The 27,981-nt window shown below is 33.9% G+C and overlaps 1 protein-coding gene across 1 annotated transcript in view; it reads right to left on the bottom strand.

The window, feature by feature from the left end:
* Positions 1-24,115, bottom strand: part of LOC123310568 — a 449,880-nt gene extending 425,765 nt beyond the window's left edge. The window contains exon 1 of the mRNA XM_044894465.1: positions 24,008-24,115. Coding sequence (XP_044750400.1) covers positions 24,008-24,094 — 87 coding nt within the window. The 5' untranslated portion in view covers positions 24,095-24,115. The remainder of the gene's footprint in view (positions 1-24,007) is intronic.
* Positions 24,116-27,981: the final 3,866 nt, after the last annotated feature.

Consider the following 27,981-nt stretch of genomic DNA (forward strand, 5'->3'; position numbering starts at 1 on the left):
ACACCCTGTATGTATGAATATATGATCAAGATGGCGCCGAGTGAAGACGATCCGTCAGATCAAGCTAAGAAAACTACTGAAAATTATGAATTTAAATGCAATCAATGCAGCAGAAAAGTTGTATCCGCGGTACAGTGTAAAAAGTGTCAAGGGTACTTTCACAATTCTTGCCTTTTACAAGCAGCAAGTCAAAAATCTACTTTGTGCAAACACGAAACAGTGAACGAGGAAGCTCCAGATGGTGACAACCAACCAACCAATTCTGAAATGCAAGTAAAAATACTGAGCATTGAAAACCAATATCTAAAACAAATCTTAGTAGAAGTTCAAGAGAAAAACAAAATATTACAAGACTATGTTAACATTTTAAAGGAAAAAGTAAATACAATTGAACAGAAAAAACAAGTAAACAACATAAGAAGTTATGGAGACGCAGTCAAATTGAACACAGAAGAGAACGCAAACAAACAAGACAGAGATAGATCCAAAGACCACAGGCCACAGAATAGGAAAGATGACACTAGAACTTCCCAACAAACGTCAGAGGCAGTGAAGAAGACAATGACAAAGACAGGAGAAGGTGAACCCCAGAACAACAAAGAAAATAAAAGTAAACAAAAATCAACAAACTTTAATGATATCACCACACAGTCCATAAATAAAATTATTAATTTAGTACACGACCAACCATTTCGAAATACCGAAAACGTGACAAATGCGAGTGATTTTAAAGAAGTTACTCACAAAAAGTTTGCCAGACGAAAAAACACAAATGTTAAAAAAGGAACATTCACTTCAGAAGAAAATAACTTTGAGTCAATCAAACCAAACAATGAAAAGAAGCTCTTGCTGTTTATTTCAAAAGTAAAAAATTCTGTAACCTCAAAAGATATTAAGGATTACATATCCAACAAGGGCAACTTAAAGACAGAAGATACTGTGGTAAATGAATTAGAAATGCAAAACAAAGAAACTCAATACAAAAACTTCATGGTAGGTTTTCCAATGGAGTCCATGAAGAGATCTACAAAAACGACTTTTGGCCTAGCGGAGTTGTATTCTCAAGATTCAACTTTACTCGAGGTAGACATTTTTTGGAGCAAATGACTCAGAGTGGAAAGGGTCAATAAACTATACACAAAAATTAATACACAAACGAAACAACCAACAACAACATTGTACTAAAATCAATAGCAAAAAACCCAATCACATCACAGTACTACACCAGAACGATCAATCGATCGGAAACACTGTAGATCAATCATTTTTTAGAGAAACACAGAATGTGAGTACAAAAGATCAAAACACCAGAAAAGAATATGAAAATGTTAAAGAAAGAATCAGTAATTATGAAAATCAGTTTAGTATATTACACCAAAATGTATGTTCCGTAGGAAATGCAGTGGAACTAATAGAGCAAACCCTGGAAGGTCATAAGGATGTTCAAGTACTCTGTTTAACTGAACATTGGAAAACAGAAGAACAGTTAGAATTTTATGCAATCAAAGACTTCTCACTTTTGACTTTCTTTTGCAGAAATGAGAAAGAGCATGGGGGAGTCGATATATATACCAGACATAAATTACAGGCCAGAGAAAGGAAAGACATTAAGAAAATATCGACCAAAGGAAAATTCGAGTGTGTTGGAATTGAATACAGGATTGAAGAATGCAAACAAGTTTACATAGCAATTTATAATGATGGAAATGTAAAGATACTTTCAGAAAACTTGGAACCTTTACTGCAGAAAATTTTTAGTGAAAATGCCACAGTCAGTATAGTGGGGGATTTCAATGTCAATATGATGGAAGACTCTACTAAAAAAACTGAATTAATGAGTATGTTTGGAACATACAACCTAAAACAGACGATCCATCAACCGACAAGGATAACAGCTACAACAGCAACGTGCATTGATAACATATTCACAAATACAGAGCAAATATATGTGACAAGTGTGATTCAAACACATATTTCGGATCACACAGCACAGAAAATAACCTTCAGAATGACAGGGATATGCACAAATAAAGCATTTAAGCGAATACTATCGCAAAGAAACATCCAATCCTTCAAAGAGCTATTGGCAGAACAAGATTGGAAGCTTTTGTATGAAATACCTGCAAATGAGGTGAATGAGCAGTTCAATATGTTCCATACCATATATTCAAACCTTTTTGATAGATCATTTCCACTTAAGGAAGTGTCAATGAAGAAAAAATCCCAAATGAATAATACGGACCCTATTATCAAAAAAACCAAAAATCGACTAGATGCATTATTAGTTCTAAACACTCACAATAATTTATTCAAAGATGAGTATCGTGAAACAAAAATTGAATATGATAAATTATTAAAGAGACAGAAAGGACAAAAATATGAAACATTAATAAAGAATTCGGACAACAAAAATAAAACTGTATGGACATTAACAAATTCACTTAAGAATAAACCAAAAAGGAAAATTGAATTGAATGGCGAGCCTCAGAAAATCGCAGATGAAATGAACAACTTCTTCATAAGTGCAGCACAAAATTTAACAAAAGATATTCCGGCAATGAATGCGACTAACAATATCAAAGAACAAGACAGATCTATACGCTTGAAAAAACTAACAGAAGATGAAGTACGAGATTTAATTTAATTGATGAAAAATAAATACTCAAGTGGTTTTGATGAAATATCCAACAATATTATAAAACAAACAGCAGAAGAAATAATTCCACCCTTGAAGTATATAATCAACAACTATTTCACGTAAGGCATTTTTCCAGATAAATTGAAGATTGCAGTTGTCAAGCCGATCAATAAAAAAGGTGATATGAATAATTACAACAATTATAGACCTATAAGTATCTTGCCAAGTTTCTCCAAGATTATAGAAATGGCATTTTGCAGACAAATAATGGAGTTTTTTCTGGAGAATGAAATATTTGGATGCTATCAGCATGGGTACTTGAAAGGAAAGTCCTCGGGAAAGTCTATCAAAACTGCAATTCATCAGTTTATAACTAAAATCATTGAAGCTTTTGAAAACAAGGAACTTGCCTTAGGTATGTTCCTGGACCTTTCTAAGGCATATGACTGTATGGACACGGAAAAATTGATAAAGAAGTTGGAACTTTATGGAATTCGAGGACCAGCATTGAAATGGGCCAAATCATATTTGTCTCTCAGAAAACAACTAGTAGAAATAGAATCGAATGAGGAAACCATAAGATCAACCATACAGGATATAATTCTAGGCATACCACAGGGTAGCATAGCCGGTCCCCTATTCTTTATAATATACCTTAATGATTATGGACTAATATTTGAAGCAGATAAAAGTAAAGTGACCACTGTGAACTATGTCGATGACACTAATAAGCTTATAATTGAAAAATACTTCCAGGAGCTGAGACAACTATGTGAAATCACATTGGAGAAATCAAAAGAATGATTTGAACAAAACAATCTGATAATAAATACAGAAAAAACACAATAAATACTCTTCTCACCGACCAACTCAAAGATGGAAGAAATTGATCACATTATATTGAATCGAGTTAAATATGATCTGGCTGAATGCACAAAATTCTTGGGAGTTTATATAGATAAAAATCTGAATTGGAAGAGACATATAAACTATCTAGGCGAAAGAGTAACGACATCTATTTATGGTTTTCGTACTATAGCCAAATATATCAGTAAAACTTACTTGAAAACAGTGTACCATGCAACTGTAGAATCAAAACTGAGGTTTGTTATCGTATTTTATGGGGCAGGAAATATTAATTCACTTTTTATTGCACAAAAGAAGGCGGTCAGAATAATGAATAATTTGAAATATGGCCAATCCTGCAGAAACGAATTCAAGAAGACAGAAATTTTAACTATCTATGCAATATATATACAAGAGTGTGTCCTCTTCATTAAAGACAACAATAAATTGTTTGAAAAATACGAGAACCAGAAATCCTTTTACGAGACAGGAAGTGTGGATTATCTCTATCCCAGGTTGAATTTGACAACATCTCAGAGACAGGTTGAATTTAGATGCCTTAAGATATATAACTCACTACCAATAGATATCAAAATTATAAGGGATGAAAAATTTTTCAAGAGGAGATTATATAAATTTCTCTTAGAACTGGAGCCTTACAGTCTAGAGGAATTTCTAAGTTGATGTGATTGCACTCATCGGATGTACCTATATTTTGTTTTTTGACACTATTTCACTTCGTCTCCACATAACTTGTTATTTTGGATAGGATTTGAAATAAAGAACCATTATTATTATTATTATCAATAAACATATTCTTGTGGATACAGAGTTTTATTATTCTTAAAATTTTAAAAATGATTGACTTCACACATGAGGAAAAACTTTAATTTTTGATATTCAAGACATTTTTCGAATGAGTCGATATTATGTGTCTTGAATAACAAAAGGCAGAAACGAAAGTTTTATCATCATGATCCCAAAAATCGAAATATTTATATAGACTAATGCACATTCAAATTTCTCGCCATTTCCTCCGCCGCTTATTCCAGCGCCACCTATAAATTGCCAAAGCCAATGTTAGAAAGAGATGGATAATAAAATCGGACGTAGATTTAGTTCCTAGTTGACCGTCTCGGTTGTCTCTGGCTAGCACTCTCTAACGTATGTTAGCACAATACCCCATGATTTTGAATAGGGATGAGATGTGTTGCGATAGCTCATGTTGAAGATCTTAACGAGTACTATCTGATCCTGAAATTTCATCTTCAAATTTCAATCGTTAACGAAATGGCAGGGAGAGTCCTTACATTTGGGATTAGTTTATTGAATTCTGGAAATGAGAGCCATTCACTTCTATATGCAGTAATTTGAGTTTTGGTGAAAACGTTCACATACAACTCTCCAGATTTCTGGTGTAATTTGAAGACATTCATTAATGATTCGAGTTCGCAAATCATCCAGTGACTCTGGGTGGGTAGAGTAAATCTTGTATTTCAGGTGACCCCATAGAAAAAGTTCAGTGGAGCCAGATCAGGTGATCTGGGTTGCCACTCAATATATTCCCTTCTTCAAATTCAGGCGTGGGGAAAATTTTCATCTTAGAACTGACGCACCAGTTGAACAAAATAATTTGGTGCGCCATCTTATTGAAAAATTTTATCCATTTTCAAAATTAAAGGGTTATGTTCCCCCTGTTAGGGCGTTGAAGTTACGGGGTTGAAAAAAGCAGTTCTTCCTCGTCAAATCAGAAACTGAGGGTCTGAGCGGTTTTTATAAATTTTCATTTCAAAGTTGGAAAATCGTGGTGTTAAGTTTTCGTTAGACTATCCTGTAATTCTGTTATAAGTCCAATTCTTTATTTTCATAAAGGCGCATTTATACCAAACGAGCATTATTCGCGAACACTGTTTGCAAACAGTAGTACGGGCGGTGTAAACAGTCATCGGCGCCGAACAGAGTTCGCAAACCCTGTTTTAGAACGTTTCAGAGAGCTCGAGCTCATTTCGCCACATGCCGCTAAAGTAATGTTTCATTATAAGACACTGTTTGCGAACAATGCACGCAATATGCACAGGCGGTGTAAACACTCATCGACGCCGAATAAAGTTTACGAAGCCTGTTTCAAAACGTTTTAAAATGCTCGATCCCGTTCCGTCTCATGTCGGTAAACCGACGAATCATCAAAGGCATTCGGATTTCCTTGCACATCTGGCGTCATATCATCGAAATCACCGGTGGACCGTGATAAGTTATTGGGTCTTGGTATTTAATTTATTTTGAATTTTGGTTGGATCTCTTGAATCGTGATTTCATAATTGATCAATCCATTTCAAATGGAGTCAATTTACGATGGCTTCACAGACAGACGGTAATAATTTTCGATATTGATGGTTTTGAGATTCGGTAAAGGTACATGACACTTCCATAACAATCTCCCCTAGCCTAGGCTGACCAGATTATCCAATGTTCAATGACGGACATACCTGATTTATATATACAGGGCGAGTCTTTGAATCGTAAAAATATTTCAACAATATAGATTCTTGAGATCAAAAGAAAAATTTTTTTTTTGTACCATTTTTTCCGATTCAGCCCTGATAAGAAAATATAGCCATTTTAGGTTTTCATAATGAGCTGTGTCACCCCTGGAAAAACAAATTACCTTCAAAATAACTAAATGAATCTGTGACGTCTGTGGATCTTTCAAAAAGAGTTGCATTCGGTCAAAATTACCCAATTTTTCGAATTTCACAGATATCTTTTATTTTTGAACTTCAAATTACTCGAAAACTATATTCCCGAATTCATTTCATTCGATAAAGCCGTTAGTGAGAACTAGAAATAACATTTTTTTAATATTTTTCAACAACCTGTATCTTTTAAACCGAGCCGATTCGGAAAAAACGGTATAGGAAAAAAGTGTTTCTTTTGAACTCAAGATTCTACTGTGAAATATTTGTACGAGTCTATAAGACTCCCCCTCTATATGATTAAAGCTACTCAGTTTCCTACAACGTATGGCGATAAAAAAATCTATTTATTGAAAATAGAGAAATAATAAAAGTCTATTACAATACAAAAACGAAAATTTAATAATATTAATATAATGGTTGTGGAATGAGAAGAGGGCTTCAGGCGTTTCTAGAGAAGCTTCTTCATCCCCAAAATTTGAATGTCTCAAATATTTGGTGAGGGAGGAAGACGCTGCTGCATTAAATTTTTTTTTATATTCGTAACTTGAAACATGCCGTACATTATCTCTTCTTCCTCCAAAAATGCAATCTGAATTGGCCCAAACACTTTGTACATTGGACTTCAGAATCAAGTTTTGTGTTTTAAAAAATGGAAATTCTTTCGAAAGATCTTCAATAAATTTGCACTTTCTTTTTTTAATATCCATCTCAAATAAAAAAATACTGAATTAAATTCAAGATTTTGACGGACGTTTTCCAGTGACGGACTTTTTGGACGATTAACGGACTGTCCGTCACAATGACGGACGTCTGGTCACCCTATCGTAGCCAAAAATCGTTAGTGCCAGTCTAACCGACGCTGGAATGCTCTCTCGATGATTGGTGTCTTTCTTGACACTTTTTCCTCAATTTTGTCCGATAATGACATGCGGCTGAAATTTCTAAAAAGTTCAGTTTCGTCCGCTCTCAAGTCATCTAGCAGCTGGGTAAAATTTCTTCCCAGGTTGTTCGTCTCCTCCTTTGGCGTAGCTCTTTTATTTGAGAGATTATTACTATCAGAGACTCTGAGTACTATAGATTCAGTAGAAATTGCAATTTTAGATAAAGAGGGCTCCATGTCGGTGCACTTTAGAGAGACCTCGTTGAATTATCAAGAACAACTTCTCGTTCGGACAGGCGCGGGCTGTGGGAACACCTCCCATACTGAGTTTTCGAACGTTTGAAAACATTTCAAAACGTTTCAAAACGTTTTGAAACGTTCGAAAACAATGCTCGTTTGGTGTAAATGCACCTTAAGGTATCGGAACCATCAGTTCAACGAAGATTAGGTCATTCTGTTTCTTGTAGTCTGTTTATGGTTCAATCTTCACCATTCGTAACTTCATTAGGTTTGTAATGATGGTAATTACCTGCTGTTGTGAATTGCAACCTGAGGCAATAAGGATTAAAGAGCTTTTTCACATATTTTAACCAAACAAATTTAAATCTGAATGATTCCTTGTATCCATCAATCTTGTGATGCAGGTAATTTTTGCAATTGAAAAGTTTTTTGGGCCCTACCTTTATATTTTTTATTTTGAGTCTATTCTCGGTGTTTTTAATTTCTAACAGCATTGTGCAAAAAGGGTGGACCATTCATATAATCAAATGAATAAATAAAAATTTGAATAAAACATGTCGAGTATTTCATTGGAAATAATGCTACCGTCTTACAACACTCAGGCTAACAGAAAATGATTAGGATATCTCGATAATAATTGGAATACTTGTCAATCATATTTACTTTTCCGTATCGCATTTTTATTCCCAGCTCATCAACTCACAACTCATCTGTTCCAGCAATAAACATTTGAAATCGTATACCTCTTCGGGTCACACTCGTGAATTTCATGTCTTCAAAGTCAAAAGTGTGTGACCAATCTGTGAATCGAATGCCGGACTAATACGTAATACTCAATTTCTGTTGACCACTGGGGTACGCATTCGTGTCTGCATAACTCTTCACTTCGTTAGCCATTGTTACATTGCATAACAATACCTTTGTTCAATCAGCAATCCAGACGATAAAATACTGTTCTGTTAGTGGATATAGTTGACATTGTTTAGGATCAACCGCTCTCGTTTCCGATTATGATCACGTCTTTGTGAATCTACAGATCTCCTCCGCACGACAGTCACGTAGAATTGCCTAATATGATCCAGAAAAGTATCATTATTCAACTCTTCCATGAGGAATACGCAATGGCCAATCTAACCAATGAAAAACAAGTATCAAGTGAGATATTCCTCAACCGGTGAAAATTTAAGGTAGTATTGGATAGATGACAATCCTCCGTGAAAATCCATAATCAAACTGAAAAATTGACTTGAACCATTGCCTCAATTTTATGAACCAAATGAAGTATCTTCGACTCGTTCGTGCTTATGTATACAGGGCTATTCGCCGCGATGGCCCATCAGAAGTTTATGGAGATCTATACCAATTTTGTGCTGAAAATTTGTATATTAGGATTTTCAACAATGAACTTACTCTCTTGAACCTTTGCAACTTCTGAGTATACGGAAAAGAGCCTACTACTTTTTACTCCAAATGGCTCACCCCCAGATGATCGATGGAAGTTTCAACAGTAGGCCATAACTTGTGTTGAAACTCGAAACACACGGGATATTTGGATTCTAATGAAAAAATTGGTGAATTGTCACATTTTATTGAACCTTTGCTTTTCAGAAAAACAAAACGAAACTTCACTATTTCCAAGTATGCCAATAGATATAGTATTATTACATTTTTTGCTGCTTGGGCCCAAAATGTACAATAAAGTGTCAGAAATTTTTTAATTTCGTTCTCCTTTTTTCAAATTTCTACTGAACAACCACTGGTATATCTATGTGAGATGATTCCCCAACATAAGGGTCCTGTAGCGTTCCTCGAACAACTGAAGAACAGAAGGATCATCACTTGGAAGACTAGACCTGGTCGATAGACCCTCCCAGTCAAATGCAAGATTTGGCTTTTATTAGTTTGAGTACTGAAGACATTTCTAACGACAAGGGTGATACTCCACCAAGATCAGCAGAAGATTTTTGACGCAGAGATGATATTCCCCCCAGTGCAATTGAAGGACAAGTTATGTACCAATGATTAATTTTTTTACTTCATTCATCATCATGTCTTTGAATCAGTTTTGATGAAAGCTTATTATTCACTTTTTTTTCTCGTTTTCTGCTCGTTTCTCTGTTTCAGATATTATTTCGAAATGGAAAGAGCATGAAGAAATTTTTATATCAATGGAAAATAAGCCCTTCAGTATTAAAAGCTTATTCTGTCAACAAATATGTCACCACTATGTTACGGCTAAAGATAGGTATGAGCATAAACTTAAGATTAGCCGGCTAAACTTAGGTTTATATACGAGGATCGGCTAGAGTTAGATAAAATATTCATCTGCGTCAGGGCATTTCATCTTTAGCCGGCTAATGTGCACATCACCCAAAACGGCTAAAAATGTATTCGATGGACACGCGGAGAGGTGATGTGTCATGAATGGTCGGATGGGAGAGGACGAACGCCCACAGCCACTTTTTTGTTTAAATTTTTAGAATTTAAATATGCAAAAGAGCATCGAATGTATTGGGGTTGTATTACATAACGCCCATGGGATGTCAAATTACCATTTAACGAGTTATTTTCATCTGTTTAGGAGATGAATGCTATTCAAATCGAGCCCAATTTGTGGAAAACCATAATTTGACCCCCACAAGGAAATGAGATATTAGACATGGAAAGTTTTTTCTATAAACAAAAGTATATTTTCCCTACCATTCAATAATTGGGTTTATGGAAAAATTACGAAATAGGAATAGTTTTTAGCGTTGCAATTTCTTTCCAACCAATTCTTCCGCAAAACATTACCAAAACTATGAACATGAACATAGTTGAAAACACTTTCTCTAGCTGATTTTGTTAAAAATTTCTTCCCGAGTCCTTAAACATACGGGTTCCAAAATACGGTCTGTCGCCACCCTTGATGAATCATACCGGGGGACACAAGTGCATTCATCTTAAAGCTTATCAGCCAAATAGTAAGGTTAACTACAAACAAGATTGGATACTTTCCCTTATATTTTTCTAGAATTTGACCTCTGGTATTTTGATGAAGAAGTTCGCGGCATCATTCTTGTCTTCATTCTCTTTTTTTGCTCATTCAATTTCCCTCAAATTATGAATAATAGCAAGATGAAAGATAATCATTAACACTACCGTCTTCCCTCACACTCAAAATAGCATGTCTCGAATTTTGTCATCAATCGTTTAGATTTTTAGATTCGTCAATAAGAATTCGTTGAGACACAGTTGAAACAAATATATGTTCATTCTCCAATTTCTCAACTGCTTGAAAAATGTTTTTCTGCTATTAAAATATGTGAATTTCATTTAAAAAATGCATTGCATTAATAGTTCGATTATACTCGTATTACTATTTTTTATATTCTTTTCATTGCGCCCCTCAAGCCTTCTACATTTTTAGCCGACGGGATGTGGTTATATACTTAAGTTTGGCCGGCTAAAGATAGAAGAAACTATCATTAGCAAATACCCGAAGCTAAACCTATGTTTAGCCGGCTAATCTTAAGTTTATGTTCATACCTATCTTCAGCCGTAACATATATACAAAGAGTACCAAGTTCGAGGGCCTATTAGACGTTTTTGGAGAACTGGACCTATTTGGAATCTGAAAATTTGGATTATGATATTGTTCGACATTATCTACTGAGCTAAAATATTCTTGAAGCCTAAGCACTTTCAGTTATACAGGAAATGGAGGTAAATTTTTCCAAAAAATTTTTTTTTTTACTTTTTCTTTCCTGATATGATAGAATATTCAATCCTGAATATATTTCTGTACAAATCGTCTGTACAATCGAACTGATACTGATTTGAGGTGAGATACGATTAGAATATTAGATAAATTTTTCAATTTTGATAATAGAGATTATTTAAACATGTTGAAATATAGAAGTTAGTGGTTTGGCTTCAGTAGGGAAAAAGATACAGAAAAAATTTCAGAGGACATTTTTCAGAGAATAATGGAAAAAATACTTACAATAAGAACGTGTGAGTCAAAAGCACTTTAGCGATGAAGATATCAAAAAATCTGATTGATGCATCATCATCAGAATCGAAATCGTCATTCCTCTTGAAAAATGGACAATTCCGAATTGAAATATCATATCAATAAACCTACTTGGTTCGGGGACATTTTTGAGAATTTTCTTAACATCACATAATAAATATAGTTACCTACATCGTCTATAACAGTTCTCAGCTAATTTTTGAAAACAAAATTTTCTCTTTCAATTGAGAAAGCTGAGATTGCTACCTTCATTATTATTATCAACTATTTATATGCATCCAGTTTTCATTTAGAAACATAACTGTATTTTGTCCACCAATCAGTGATTTCTTTGGAGTGTTAATTATTTCTCCATTATTATGAATGAATAAAGTTGACAATTAACTTACCTTTATAATTAATTACTATGAATCATGGTATTTTATTGCATATAAAGAAAATTCATATTAACTCTTGATTATAAGGAACAACTGTGGTGACCATAGAATATAATATACCAGGAAGGAGCATGCCGGGCTTTTCCTTTGAAAAATGTTGCGAATGGAAACGGCCATATTACAGTTTCTTGTGTAACTCATCAGTCATGTGTTTACAAACATAATAAAAGGATATGTCTATGGAATTCTTCATCATAGACCTAATATCAATCAATTCGATTTTAGAGTTATGTCCACTATCAACATTTGTTTCCATTGATTTCAAAGTTTTAAACAGATACAGATTTCAAAATGGCTAGTGGTTCATCTTTTGGCTTTACTAAATACAAGAAGAAACGGATGTTAGTAGAATATTTCACAGGTAAGTGTTTCACATCCTCAATAATTAAAATTTTTATAATTTATTATAAAACGAAAACAGGAGTCGGCCATATGCAAGTACCTTTCCGATTTCCACTTTCAGGTCCTTATATTCCCTCATCTTATTCTATACTATAAGGTGATGACACATAACCTACAATGAAATTAAGGCAGTTTATTGCAAATCAACGCCAAAATTCCGCTTTTTATTGATACCTCCCAGCAGCGATTACAAACACTCCTATTTCCCGTTTTTGGAGACACATTTTCACTACGGCGATGGTTCTCCTTCTCTCTACGCTCCATAGATAAGTCTGTGACTACCAGAGACCAAAACCACAAACAAAACTTCGATAAATAATTTTGACATTTCATGAATTGTTTGTTGGGATCAAGAAGGTATAGATGTAGGAGATCGAAAACACTTGACCTTGCCACATAATATCCTCTTATAAAGTTAGAGTCAACCTGGAACCTGGTCACCCAATATGTGATCTCCCTTCCTACAGGCGCTCAACTGCGCTCTGTTTCTTCTTCTATTTGGCATTGTTCAGAATCCATAACAATTCATGACATGTCAAAATTTCATAAATTATAAAACTTCAGTTCTGATGAATTCGATTTGTCCGATTCGATGAACCCTAACATTTTCAGTCCAAATAAGAGCAGTAAGTGTTAAATACTACATGTTGCGAAATTAAAAATGGTAAAGATTTTTTCGAAGAAATTTAATTTCACGTTTCATTTTTCATGAAATAAATCAAAAGAGACAAGGAAAAAAATAATTCCAGTAAAAAAAAACCCTAGCAGGACTCGAACACACAATCAAATAATTTCCGGTCATGCGCTCGCCGTTATGAGCTACTGAGAAGACATAATATTCATGCGCATCTCTCTACTTATATTTTAGTATTATCATTTTCGAACTGTAGACTGTGGAGTTCTTGAGGTGATGTTTGGACGATTAGGAATTGAATAGGAACACTTAGGTACCAACTAAGAAAATAAATCTATAACACGTGTCATCCGATAACATTGATCTTCAACATGGTGGATGGAAAATTTTAATCCGAGTTGTGCTTCATGTGAAGTAGTTCAGATTCACACTGGAATGGGCGATTAGATTACCCGAGACTTTAGGTCTTACATTTAACCGATATACATGTATTATATGGCATTGTTATTTCTACCGCCAGTTGAACAAATTATTTGAATATAATGTAAGTCAATCATAGCGTGAGTACTTATGTTAACCGTGACATAAAAAGGGAAGTAAATAATCGTTAGGCATGTTTCGCTGATATGCCGTAATTCGTAAAGCTATCATTTTCTTGGCATGCTTTCTCAATATTCAAGTGTTCTTGATGATTTCAGTTCAGAAAAATTACGATGGGTTGATTTCAATGCCTGCTTATTTTTTTCTGGAAAATAACATTTCTTATATAAGGTCCTTTCGTTTGCATAAAAAGTGTAGCACTTTTCTACACTCGATTATAGTATTCGTTTGCTGATTGAATTTACACCAGTGATGAGGAGGTGTAGTTTATCTACATCTCCTTTTGACTATGTGTAGATAAAATACACTTCCTCTCACTGGTGTAAATCAAATCGAGTGTAGAAAAGTGCTACACTTTTTATGCAAACGAAAGGACCTTTCCAGTCATAACTGAAAGATCCATATGTGTAGATGGTTGGATTGGCTATTCCAAACAAGCGATACGCCTCCTGGTGTCAATTTTTGTAAATTGAAAGTAAATACTTGTTAGTTTACATCGAGGAATGAAAAATATTTTGGTGTTTCAATAAGAGTTTTCATAAAAAACTATCTCAATCTGTTGAAAATATCTTCATCTATCTCGTGACAATGGAAAAAGCTTAGTGAAGTTTTCATAATTTGCATCCTTTGAGCCCACCTTCGATTACGACTTTCTTGTGAAGATGTAAGTTTTTACTATTTTCCACGATGAAATGAACTTTTAGTCAATGTTTCAGGACATATTATGTATCTCATCCTTATAGCATGGTATAAAGTTTTTGTACATTTCGAATTATTTACGAGGATTGGAAAGTAAATCAACTTACCTGGATATATAACCTCAAAATGAAAGGATTTACACAAAAAACAAATCTTTTCCCTCAGAGAGGACCTTTTCCACCTAGTAAGTTGATATATGAATTTCGATAACATTCGCACAAAATTCATTTAGAAAATCATTTTCGATTTCCAGTTCAATTTGGACAAGTTTTCTTAGCATCAATGCTGCAATTTTAGCCATTGTATATAATGGAGAAGGCAAGATATCATAGTTGTCGCTCTCCATGTAATCAATTGCCTTCTCTTATGATCGTGTGAAGAGCCAAGAAGTTCAGATTCAGAAAATATTGCACTCTTTTTTCAGCTGATTCAGAACATAGTCGAAATTTTTTTAATACTTCATGCCATTTATTGACCTAAAATGTATAATAATTAACTCACTTGAATCCAGTTTCGATCACCAATCTACAAATATAAACTGGAAAAAAGGTTTATTTGATAAAAATCTCAAAATCCCCTTCAAAAATGACAATTACTGCATTAACTTTTTAGTTCGAACTGTCATCGCCAAGTCACTACAATCTACATTTGAATTCTCAATCAAATCCGACGATAAACTGTTCGACTTTTAAGATTCTTCTATATAATTTTTCATTAAAAATAGGAAATTCTTTTAGCAGTTCTGGAACTTCATAATTGAACTGGATTTTGCCTTAATGTTAATTGTTGATCTTTTTGACTGATTGAAATGATGATTTGTCTTCTTTTTATGCAATGAGAATTTTTTCAACTTATGAGGGCGTATTTTCGCCCTCACTACTGACCCCATGTAATGTCTCAATTGCCTCTAGGATGTGAACGGTGACATGTTTTTTTGTCTTATTTGCTTAAGTGAGTTAACGATTCCTCTAACTCATAAAATTGTAGAGTTTACATGTAGAGGAATGTACTTTACATCATAATAAACACATTTTCTACAGTTAATCTTGAAAAATAAAAAAATACATGCTTCAATGTGAAAATTGTCACTACAGTACCCAGTCTCCCTACCTACCAAATATTTCTTCAAAACGGTCAAACACTTACAGCTTTGAGGTCAAACACTAGATAAGTCCGGTCTAACTAAACAAATCAAAGTAGTCAAAGACTGGCAAACACCGTTTTCAAGTTTTTTGAAAATCTAATCTATAATTATTATTTATGACGTTTTTATTTAAATATATAATTTATTCACAAGAATAATGATATGGATCAGTTAAACCCTGTACTTATCAAATCCTTAACCGGTCAATTATTAGCTTTTTACCATATGACTGGTTGGAATAGGTACCTACACCATAAAAAAATCTTTGATATTCATTATTTTGTGGACAAATACTCGAACATGTTTTGCATGCCTAATTCAGGAGTTTGTCGTACAAGGAGTGAAGGGTGGTTTTTATACTGTTATTCTAGTGAGTTCTTATATGAGTGGTTCCAATACAAGTTAAATAGGAATTTTTGAGCGTGTTCATCAGTTTCCCTTAATATATCAATGTTGTTGTCTTCCACAATTACCAACTTATATATTTTTCTTCATTAAATATAGAGTGGAATTTTTATAGAATGTGTCAAAATATCTAAAGGATTTGGTCTGTATACTGTATATTATGAGCTTGTTATTATATGATGGAGGGATATTTCTAACAAATTTTGCTCTACCTCCGCATGTATATCTAGTTGTCTAAGGAAGCTTGTATACAACTAGTTCACAACCTTGTATTCGACATGTTGCTCTTCACTTTGCCAATGTTCAGTGAAGGCTAGTAAATCAGTGTCTGTTTCATTTGCACAATGTTTCATGCCATTGAAGGATATTAAGTGTGGTTGTAGGTTCAAGTGCACTCGTTGGCATTTATCCTGTTGTATTATTTTTTTTTTTTCTGCGAGATGTTGATTTATGGATCACATTTACTAACTTTTTCCTTGGTTGGAACATTTTCTACGAGATACCAATCGTAAATTTGGCAGTTTTTGGTTAATCTAGAAGACAACTATAAAAGAGTGTGATGCAAGCCAGGCAGTACCTTCAAAAACAAAATTACTATGCCTTCTTTGGGTAAAATTTTTTTGATGTCATTTTATAGTATCCTACATTATCCCAAGGGTGTTTCCATAAGAGCGCAAGATTTTCCCGCCTTGTTTGACAGTCATAACGACACAAAAGTCTAATGTGATGAGGCTATTTGAAAAACTCCATATTTTCGATTTTTCGCCATTATCTCGTGAAGGATGCTTCTGAGCTATAATGTAATCTGAAGAAACTCATCATAACTTGAGCTTGCCATTCCATTTTTGAGGTCAAATATAGGGTGTTACATTTAAAAAAGTACAACTTTGGTCTATATCTTTGCTTTCGAACACCCTGTATACATGACAATAATTTTAAATTGTGCTTTCGGACATCCCACACATACCACAAAGAAAGATTTTCAAAAAATCTTCATTTACTCCCTCAAAATCAGCGCCGCGTCTAGGGTGGGCCACCTGGTATATTGTTAATCAATAAATAATTCAAACTTTGAAACAGAAATGTTGCTCCTATTGAAACACCCTTTAGTAAAAGTAAGGGCGAAATAGTCCAACAAATTGACGATTTAGTATCTCTGTATGGAAATTCAGGAACATAATGAACATGTATAATGAAAAATATAATTCAGTTTTCTATACCGCTTTCAAGAAACGATTAATCACCAAATGAATTCCCATTAGACCATGCCGTACACTTTTAATTGACTGGGAATAATGTATCAGTTTGTATCTTGAGAAGGCGCCAGCAAAATCGACCAGCGGACGTCCAATAAACCTTTCACCTTTAGCGGTGTCGGTATTCACTAACATAAAGCCTTATAAAGTTTCTAACAGCTGTTTGACACACCCACCTACTGCACAACTTCATGTTTTCTCATTCTATCCGAATAAAGATATATAAAACATACGAGCATTAATAAAATTGATATCTATCCATCGTTGCCTTTCTGTGGGTGGCAGTGATAAAAATCCGACTACGTCATTTTCAGCGGCCATATATGAAAAGATTCTAAGAAATCGGTAATAATATGAACATAAGTGACGAAGTTAAATCTATATCTTCATATATACTACGCATTACAAAGGTGTAGATAGAAGCCTTGAATGTTGCCATAATATATTAAGCCACTTTCTGAAATGAAAAATATAAAAAATTTCATTCATACATAGTAACATAGACATAGACAACAGAACACTCAGTATCATTGAAAAAATACTGAAATTAGTTATAATTCATAACGAATTTTCGTGTGAAATATAAAATTAATTATGATTCATTCAGAATTCAATGAAACAGGTAGGCACTCTTCTACACATTCAGTAGAAGATAGGCTCACTTCAGGGACGCGACCCTGCTCACGCGAGCCCTGCCTTTTTTTCCTCCTTCCAATATTGGGAATAAGTGTGTCTTCAACCTGAATCCTATACTTATCCAAAATATCTTCACTATACCCTCAAACCAAGGGCGGGTTGAGTTTTTCAGCTGCGGTGAAAGCATCTCAGAGAAGGATAGTCTCTCATCAAACCCTGGTCCTCCAGGTTGGGGGTTAAAACATCGGGCTAACTCCTGGATCTTCGTAAAAAATATAAACTAAGTAGATGGAGACGGCTACGGACAAGGAAAACGATTTTTTTGTACATTCAAACGTTCGAGGCCTCTCGAGAAAAATTATGCAGCTTTTGAAACGATAGGTGAACACCCCCACGAGATGATAAGCAACAGAAATACTCGTGGGACGAGGAAAAAGAAGAGGAGATAAACGTGAAGAAAGAAAATATCAAAAAAATCTCAATTCAAAGAAAATCGAAGATAAAACTAGAATACTGAGAAGCCCAAAGATCAGTAAGAAAGAAAATATCTCTGAAGAAGGATGAAGCATGGAGAAGAAACTGCCAAAGAGTCAATGAATATCTCGGTGGTAGTAAAAGTACAGTGAGTTGGAGAATACTGAAAAACCTGAGACGAACCGGAAGAAAAGTAATAATATCTCCCATCACACAGCAAATCTAGGAAAAATACTTCGAGAAGCTGCTAACCGTATTCACTTAGACCTCATTTCACCAAGACGACAATATAATTGGATCACCTATTAGACTGAGAGTGGACGAAATAGCAAAAGTGTGCAAGAGTGAAAAATCTTCTGGATCTGGTAAAATTCCTGGAGAACTACTTAAACATTCACCTGATGAGCTGTTCATACATTCAAAAACGCTTTTCCCAAAATGTATCGACCTGATCCGTAGAAAGAGGATCCGCATTGCGCAGCTGCGAAGGAGAACTTTCTGTGACCAGCATCAACATATTTTTGTTTACGTTCACCCCGATCCGAAGTTATTTTTTTCAGCATATTTGCCACAAATTACACAATTTCCAGGAATGTCGACAACGAAATTCTTGATACTCAATATTAGGTACAGCAAACACAAACATTGAAATATTGGGGTAAACGTGAACAGAAATGGAGTAGAAGCACGGTAGATATGAACATGAACATAGAGATGTTGGACACATTTTTCTTCTTATTACGTTATCTTCTTCTTCCTCTATCTATGACCAAACCCAAATCCCCGACGAATGGAGATATCCCTTATGACACCCATTTTCAAGAAGGGTGATCCATACACATGCGAAGTGCAGTAATAAGTACGATGAGCAGAATGGATAATAAGGTTCCGAAAAACCGAATAGAACTGGAATATGGTCATTTAGTGGCAAAAAAACAAGCGGGATTCCGCGCTGGTCGATCAACCATGGACCATATATTCACACTGACCCAATACAGGGTCTTTCACGAGGAACCTCACCCATATTTATACGGGAAACTACTGAAAATATTTTCATGAAATTCAGCACTTATAAGTATTTCACGATGCTGATGAAATCTAAAATATTTTCAAGGCATGAGCACCTCCGGTTTTTCCGGAAATGACGTCAACTTCCGTTTTTCAAATTAGAACACCATTTTTTTATTGCAGAAATAGATTCCTTAAAAAATTTCAAGTTATTTTGATGTAACATTTTTCAGTTTTGGTTGGAAAATTCTCTCTGAGCGTGAAAATACGAAAAAAAAATCGAAAATAGAGCTCCGCTGAAACAAGAATAACTTCGAGGTTTTTGGATGGAAAATTTTCATTTTTGGGATTTTTCAAGATGTAAGATTGATGTATGCACTTTAAAAATCGAAATCGCGATTCATGATACAGGGGGTGAAAAAATCGCTTTCAAAGTTAAGGATGACAAAATCGTGAAAAATCAATTTTTTCGAGTTAGAACCCCATTTTTTATGGCAGATATTGAATCTACGTTAAAAAATAATGTGAGTGTATGCATCACACCCTTGCCCTAAAGTGGATATTTTCTGAGTTATTCACAAAAAACTGTTTTTCGTCTTGAATTTTCAGCTATTTCTTTTCCCTTCACGCCAAAAAGATGAAATTTTCAGGAACTGTTACTTAAACCATGTTTTAGATTTTACTACCCTAATATGCAAGAGAAAAAAGTTACAGGTTGTTCCTAAATAGATGGCGAATTTTGATTCGAATTTGTATCGGAAACCTCTTTATTTCAACTATTCGGTTTTCTCTCCAGTGATAAATAAATAATTCCTTATGAACCATACGCAAAAACTTACCATGTTTTACATTCTTTTTTTTAATGATAGATATCATTAATTGAATCTGCCAAATTCTTCTTTATTCAGTAGCATTTTGTGTTTACTATTAATTTGGTGATAATTCGTATTAAGTTATAAAATCGATCACTATGCCTAATTTTACCAATGAAGATTATTTAAATCTCATTCTACTTTATGGAGAACGTAATAAAGTTGTAGATAGAACGATTCGACTGTTCATTGAGAGGTTTCCTGACCGACCCAGACCAACGAGAGATACCATTAATTAACAGAACCATGACAAACTTGAGAAATGTCGGATCTTTCGTTAAGAAAACTATACACAGAGAAAAAAGTGTAGTAGAAGATGAGAACAACGAAATTACAGTTCTTGCATATTTTCGTGTGAATCCTCAAAATTCTCTCAAAGATGCCGAAATTGATCTGGGATTATCTCAATCGAGTGTTTGGAGAATATTAAAAAAACATAAAATGCACCCATATAAATTCAATAGGGTACAGCATTTGAAGGAAACTGATTTCGTCAGGAGAACAGAGTTTTGCGAAGCTATGATGATTCGATTTCAAGAGAATGAAAACTATTTGGATTGTATAATTTGGACAGATGAATCTGAATTCACAAAGAATGGTTCTTTCAATAGGCATAACAGTCATTATTGGGATGAAGAGAACAACCACCACTTCAGACAATGGAACTTTCAAGAGACCTGGAGTTTAAATGTTTTTTGCGCCGTCAAAAATAATGCAATTCTCGTTTCATTTATGATGGGACTTTAACTGGTAAGATAGAACACTACACATGTTTGCATTATTTAAAGAATGTTCTCCCTTAGGAGATAGATATTCTGACATATTGACTCAAATAATTGAGCCGCTAGTACAGAACCATAAGGACTTATGGTATCAACAAGATGGCGCGCCTCCACACAATTCACTCAATGTGTCAAATATCCTCTACAGGCTATTTGAAGATCGATGGTTGGCGAACAATGGTCCACATCTTTGGCCACCACGTTCTCCCGATTTAACTCCTTTAGACTATTATGTTTGGGGTAGGATAAAAAATATTGTCTACTCAACTCCCCTGACTGATAAAGAGGACTGCATAGAACGAGTCAGAAATGCGTTCAGGTTTGTTTAGATTTTTAGATTCATAGTTTTGAAACTCAATTTGGTTTTTAAACACTTTTGCAGATCTCTTCCTCCCGATGAAATAAGAAGAGCAACGCACGAAGCATTCCTGAGACGTATAAATAAATGTCTAGAAATGAACGGTCAAAACTTTGAGCATCTTCTCTAGTTATAACTGCGAGAGTTTGCCATGGTTCTCCTAATAGTAACATGAAGTCGGTTTCAAGAAGGGGTGAAAAATCTACAGCATGGTTCAAATAACAGTTCCTGAAAATTTCATCTTTTTGGCTTGAAGGGAAAAGAAATAGCTGAAAATTCAAGACGAAAAACAGTTTTTTGTGAATAACTCAGAAAATATCCATTTTAGGGCAAGGGTGTGATGCATACACTCACATTATTCTTTAACGAAGATTCAATATCTGCCATAAAAAAATGGGGTTCTAATTTGAAAAAATTGATTTTTCACGAATTTGTCATCCCTAACTTTGAAAGCTATTTTTTCACCCCCTGTATCATGAATCGCGATTTCGATTTTTAAAGTGGATACATCAATCTTGTATCTTGAAAAATCCCAAAAATGAAAATTTTCCATCCAAAAACCTCGAAGTTATTCTTGTTTCAGCGGAGCTCTATTTTCGATTTTTTTTTCGAATTTTCCCGCTCAGAGAGAATTTTCCAACCAAAACTGAAAAATGTTACATCAAAATAACTTGAAATTTTCTAAGGAATCTATTTCTGCAATAAAAAAATGGTGTTCTAATTTGAAAAACGGAAGTTGACGTCATTTCCGGAAAAACCGGAGGTGCTCATGCCTTGAAAATATTTTAGATTTCATCAGCATCGTGAAATACTTATAAGTGCTGAATTTCATGAAAATATGTTCAGTAGTTTCCCGTATAAATATGGGTGAGGTTCCTCGTGAAAGACCCTGTATACAAGGGATCGAGAAGAAGATGGCCCGAATGTGTTGTGTTGTTACTTTTGGGATCTATAGTGACTCAGTTCCTGATGTCTTCCGAACTTCGGTTAATGGGGTTGATCTTGTTCGTGCTTCAACTACTAAATATCTGGGAATTAATTATGACTGTAATATGAGATGGAATAAGCATGTTGAAAGCATAGTCAAGAAGACAAAATATCTAGTGTATGCGTTTTATAGATTAAAGAATATTCTTTCTGAAAATCAACTTTTACAAGTTTATTATGGTATTTTCAATAGTATATCTGTGTATGGTATAATCGGCTGGGGTGGACTCTATAATGTATCATAAAACCCATTGAAAAGACTACAAAATAAGATATTACAAGTCATTGGAATTGATGATACGGATTCTAACAGACCACTTGACCTGAGGAACTATTTAGTGTTGAGATCCATTGTCTTCATGTATAATAAATTAAAAAATTGTTATTTAAATAATACAAATAAAAATAGGTTTAAAAATATATCCTTACCAAGAAAATTTCTAAAAATAGGTCAAAGAAGCTATAGATATTATGCATATAAGTATTTTAATGAATTGCCAGTGAATTTAAAAAATTTAAGTGTCAGTAAAAAAGTGCTTTTTAAAAATTTGGAAAAATTTTGTTAAAGATCTGTATGTTGACTAAGGTGGGAAATTGATTTTGTTGTGGTAAAACAATGAAAAGTTCGTGGTTCTAATGGCTGATATTATACCTTTGCTATTAAATTTTTTTTTTTGATATGAGTGTTCAATAGCTAAACCACCACCATATTGTGAGATTATTTGTTTTTGGAATCTGGGCAGGTATGCCTATGTATATTATGAGTTGAATTTCTTTTTTAGTTTTCAGGGCCAACCTATGTACGGGCATTTATTCCTCCTGTAGGTCCTTGTATATGTAAGAATATGTAAGGATCCTCTGGCAGACCCTTGAGAAGACAAATATAAATGTAGAACTTTTAATAGTGACAAGCACTCAAGAAGCGTTTTCAGTGATGTAATCAAAGAATTTATCAAATTAAGTTTATGACAATGCTATATCGTTGGAAGAATTGTTATCTAGTATCAAAATGTCATTCAAGAACCTAAAGGATACCAGTTCAGCCACTTTTTATAAATCAATATACATCACAATAATCAATAATTATTAAGAGTGAAATTCGGAATTGCATTTGGCAGCAATTTATTGATAATTACTCATAGCAATCTTTGGTTATTGTAGTATTGGCGAATCCAAAAATCTAGACGCCCTCTGCCGACTGAATTACGAAACTACTTTGTCAGTACTGCAAAGTCAAAACAAGTTTAGTTGTCTCACGTTGTCCAAAAAAGTATTATAATTATTATTTGGAGAAGTTATATTGGGATTATTGTCTGGGTTTCTGAATAGAAATATTGATTCCGAAAAAATATTGGAAAAGGTATTTATACCAGTGCTTTCAACTGGCAGGAGTTAGGTTAAACGATTTTTCTTTGCGAGAGTTTTCTGCTAAATTCAATTGATGATTTAGAAATACAACTTCATAATTTTCATACTTCCAAATGAATGCTTTTTCTCATCTGTAGAACTTGTTCCATGAGCTAAATCATATTTATGTCTCTTGAGATTTCAGTATGAGGAATACCTATATCATAACATGGAATTGAAATACTTAATAGAAACTTCACAAACTCAGTATATTATGCTGCCTCAACATTATTAGCTAGGTTTAATTCAAGAAAGAATCTGTGAAATAATAGGATTTTGTGTCTAGGTACAGTGGATCACCAATATCATCGCTCGATTTTATTCCACAATTCATCCTTTTCAAATGAAATATTTCCAAAGAATGTTGATCTTTCTTTACGAAACTAAATCAATCAATTCACTTCTGATAATTCCGATAAATATCTTGATTTTCTAGAAAAACTCTGTTAGGCCGTACAAATCTCGAAAAGAGTACTGACAAACATCAACGTCTGTTTTCATTTCGCAGCGCCCACAACGGTAATTGGATTCGCGAATATTATATACTTATTCATTTAGATGCGGTTATTTCGTCACACAACTTGTATTTACCTCATATGTGTATTTACATGTGCAACCCATTCTGCTTAGGATTTCCACGTTCTCGGCAGTTGCTTCGGAGCAAGTTCCGCAAAACATTTCGTTGCAAACAGAACGATTTATTTCGAAAGACTGACAAAATCGTAAGGTGTTCATGAAGTCATTTTGTATTTGTGAAACTTCAAGTAATAGAAAACGTATAATCATAGTTAAAAATAGCGATGGTTTGTATGTTTGCATTTGATGCTCGCTTCAGAAGAAAATCAAATTTTGTTATGCAGGCATAGGACTTGGTCCTGAATGAGAAACAGGAAATTTAATCGCTCATTTTGTTGGACAATAATCAAACTAATGAAAAATAAAAATGCATACTCTACTCATTGGTTAATCATATAAAAATAACCAATAAATATGGAAATAGTAATAGTTTTTATTTTTCAAAAATTCATTGATGATTTCATATCATACAAAAAGGAATAAAGGAGAAAAAACTCAAAGTACATTCTTCGTACATTATTTTTACCATATTTCAAAAACTATATATCCATATGATCGAAAAAGACCAATATCAATTACCTGAGCTGGTTTCGAACCTTGAACCACATACATCCGAAACTTATCAATTCGTACTCATTCATACCATTGAGTACTACCTTTGTATGGAGTATACAGGATGTTCTACGAGTAAATGGACAAACGAGATTCGTAGAAATCCTGTTCCCAATAAGGAGGGCCAAAACGTGTATAGGAGGTGTTTGTAGGAAATCACTTTGGACACTTACTTCAGACAACTAGTTATGCATAGAAAGGGGATTTATTCTATAAAGATCAAGTTTCAATTATTAGTTTCAAGATATCCCAGTTTTCCTTTCCATATTTATGTATTATCAAATATAGAACATCATTGTGAATGACAATGTTGAATGGTATATGCTACAATTTTTGAATTTCGAAATTAAATTCCATGCACTGCGCTTTCTGACCACAAAACAATTATTTATAAAACATTAATTCACAGGTGGAGCATAACTATGATTGGATCTTGAGACAATCATATATGCAGATTACGAGAATGTTAAAATTATGATGAAAAACTACATATATGTGTTTTTCATGATTTTGAATTTGAAAAGAGTCTGATGAGTCTGCTCCTGTTTTGTGTCAAATTTTAATGTTCTGTTCCATCGGAACTAACAAAGGTATAATTACTGATTCCTCTAAAAGATATCCTAGTTTTGATCTTCCCAGGAAAATATGGTCTGTTCTGAATCTTGTTAACACAGGTCATTCAAAAGCTTGTTTTGTAGCTGGAGCTCGATTGAATGCGCGGAAGCATGCAGAGGAAACAATGATCGATCTAGTGAAAAATTCAAAATACTCTGTCGTGAATGTAAAACTCCACAAAGGGTTCGTTAAAAATCCAAGGAGAAACACAGAAAATTAATCGTTCAAGCAAATAATTTTAAATAGGTTCTACAACTGCATGTCATATATAACAAAATTTATCGAAATTTTGTCCACTATCTCTAGTGCACGCTCGGAAGCACGCTTCTGAATCTCAAATTATCCAACTATAACTAAGCTCTGCTTCAAAAGAGATTTTTTTCTAATAGGAATTCACGTCAAAATGTATTTTTTTTTTCAATTTCTTCTTCAATTTAACTCTCACCCTCTGTAAATTCGAAGCTTTTTAATCTATAATTTATCGAGACAAATAGGTCAGTTTTCGATTTTCAACTCATAGTTTACGTTTGAATTTGGCACAGCCTATATAAATTTCAATATGGTCTTAGGCCTTTACTATATATCTACTAAAGATTGAGTCATTGTGATATTTATATATTTATAAACAGAATTTTTCTGAATGCACGTCACGTATAATGGTACTCAATGAGGAGGTGTTCCATAAATTCAAATTGAAGCAAACTAAGTCTTCAATCATCATTTTGAAAAATTCTCCGAAATACAGGGTCTCCTGCAGCACCATCTATAAATTCGAGATCCAACTGCTTCTCAATTTCTAGATTATAGTTTCCTTTCCTTTCATTTACAGTGTCTTCATACCCATAGCGCAATCTGCAAAAGTTACTGCAAAGCTACATTAGGTAGAATGCTACCTGAAATAGAATACATAATTGAGTACTTTGGCCACCATCATAGGAGCAAAGATTATAAAGACTCTATAATCTCTGCATAGGAGGATATAATTAAAATTTCCGCAATTCAACTTCAAATCCTACGCTATTTTTACTTAAATTGCTGCATATAAATATGAAATTACTATTTTATTTATCATATGATTGAAGCAATAAGAAAATAAGGTGCTGAATTTTTCTAAATACAATACATATACAAAAAAATATTGTTTTCGGTAACACCGAAAGTTGGAATTAACAAATTAATAGTCAGAAATTGTCTACCTATATACAATATAATTTTGAAATTTTGCATTGTACACATATAGTTAAAAAATAGTCTGTAACATTGTCAATGAACTTTGCAGTCTAGACACTTAACATAAATAAATAATTTTGAAATCCAGTAGGAGCTGCAGAAGTTTCTTCTTCAAATTGTTTTTCTCATAGCACATTCAGCTCTCCATGGAAAATTTTTATCATATTGATGGTTCAATTTTTAGGCTTACGTCAAATACACTGTATCAATATGAAATCTTATTTTTGTTAAAAACTCTAGAAAAAAAACTTTTTTCGTGTAGGTACCTATAGGTACTTTCAATATGTAGAATCGACGATTTTCGAAACATAATTTCTTTTTCCTCAGGGCTACAAAAATAATCGCAGTCTAAAAAAAATTAATATACAGGGTGTGGCGTAATGGATAATATGGTACCTGCCAGTAGGGGACGTTGTGACGGTTCAGAAAAACATGTTTTATGTTCAGTAAAAGTCCCTCGGTTTTCGAGATATTCGAGATTTTCGAAAATTCGAAATAATTTCACCCATTACCACTTTTTTGGGTAGCAAGACTCCAAATGAAGGAATTTTTTCTGTCTGTTTTTGGATTGTATTCCTGGATAAATGAGCTATCGAGTATAAGTTATGATTTCTGAGGCACATAAGTAGTTTTTTTTTTCAAACAAAGATTAGTATTGAATGTTGTAAATACAGTAAGTTATACCATTTTGGAATCTCCATGAAACAGGCATGTTTTTTTCCCAATTTGGCACTATGGTGACCATATTATTTTTCACACCAGGTCAGGTTGAACTTTGGAAAAAAATTAGCAAAAGAGGAAATTTGAGTTAGATCTGTGTTTGAAAAAAACTATTCATGCTCCTCAGAAATCATAACTTATATTCGATAGCTCATTTATCCAGGAATACAATCCAAAAAACAGATAGAAAAAAATCCTCCATTTGGAGTCTTGCCACCCAAAAAAGTGGTGATGGGTGAAATTCTTTCGAATTTTCGAAAAGCTCGAATATCTCGAAAACCGAGGAACTTTTACTAAACATATAATATGTTTTTCTGAACTGTCACAACGTCCTCTACCGGCGGGTACCATATTATACATTCATTTCGCCACACCCTGTATACCTAAATATCAGTCAGTTTTGATTGATACACTCAATGTTGAAATGTTCATCTAGCCTATGATTTAGTTTTTATTTCTGTTTTTGCCTTGCATTATTTTTTTAGTATTCAGTATGTACTTCGGATTGTCTTCATGTTGATAAAATTCTATACTTTGTTCATTAATTCAACTTTGGCTGTGTTTGTGTAAATATTAATTTTTGTTTCTGGATCGTGTCAAGATTGCAATCTTCACACAATCTGGTTATAGTCTCCTATTTTGCTTTTGCAAGATATCTCATCGTTGTTTTTATAGCCTCGAAGAAGAAGAAATGTCGTATATTTTCATAGGCTCTGAAGACCGAGAGAAACGCTCAAATAGTGCTTCCATTTTCAGCATTCATACAAAATTCAAGCAGGGCACTGACGTGAAGTCAGAAGCTTTTGTTTGCC

Source organism: Coccinella septempunctata, chromosome 1 (genome assembly GCF_907165205.1).
Source record: "Coccinella septempunctata chromosome 1, icCocSept1.1, whole genome shotgun sequence".
NCBI classification, from domain to species: domain Eukaryota; kingdom Metazoa; phylum Arthropoda; class Insecta; order Coleoptera; family Coccinellidae; genus Coccinella; species Coccinella septempunctata.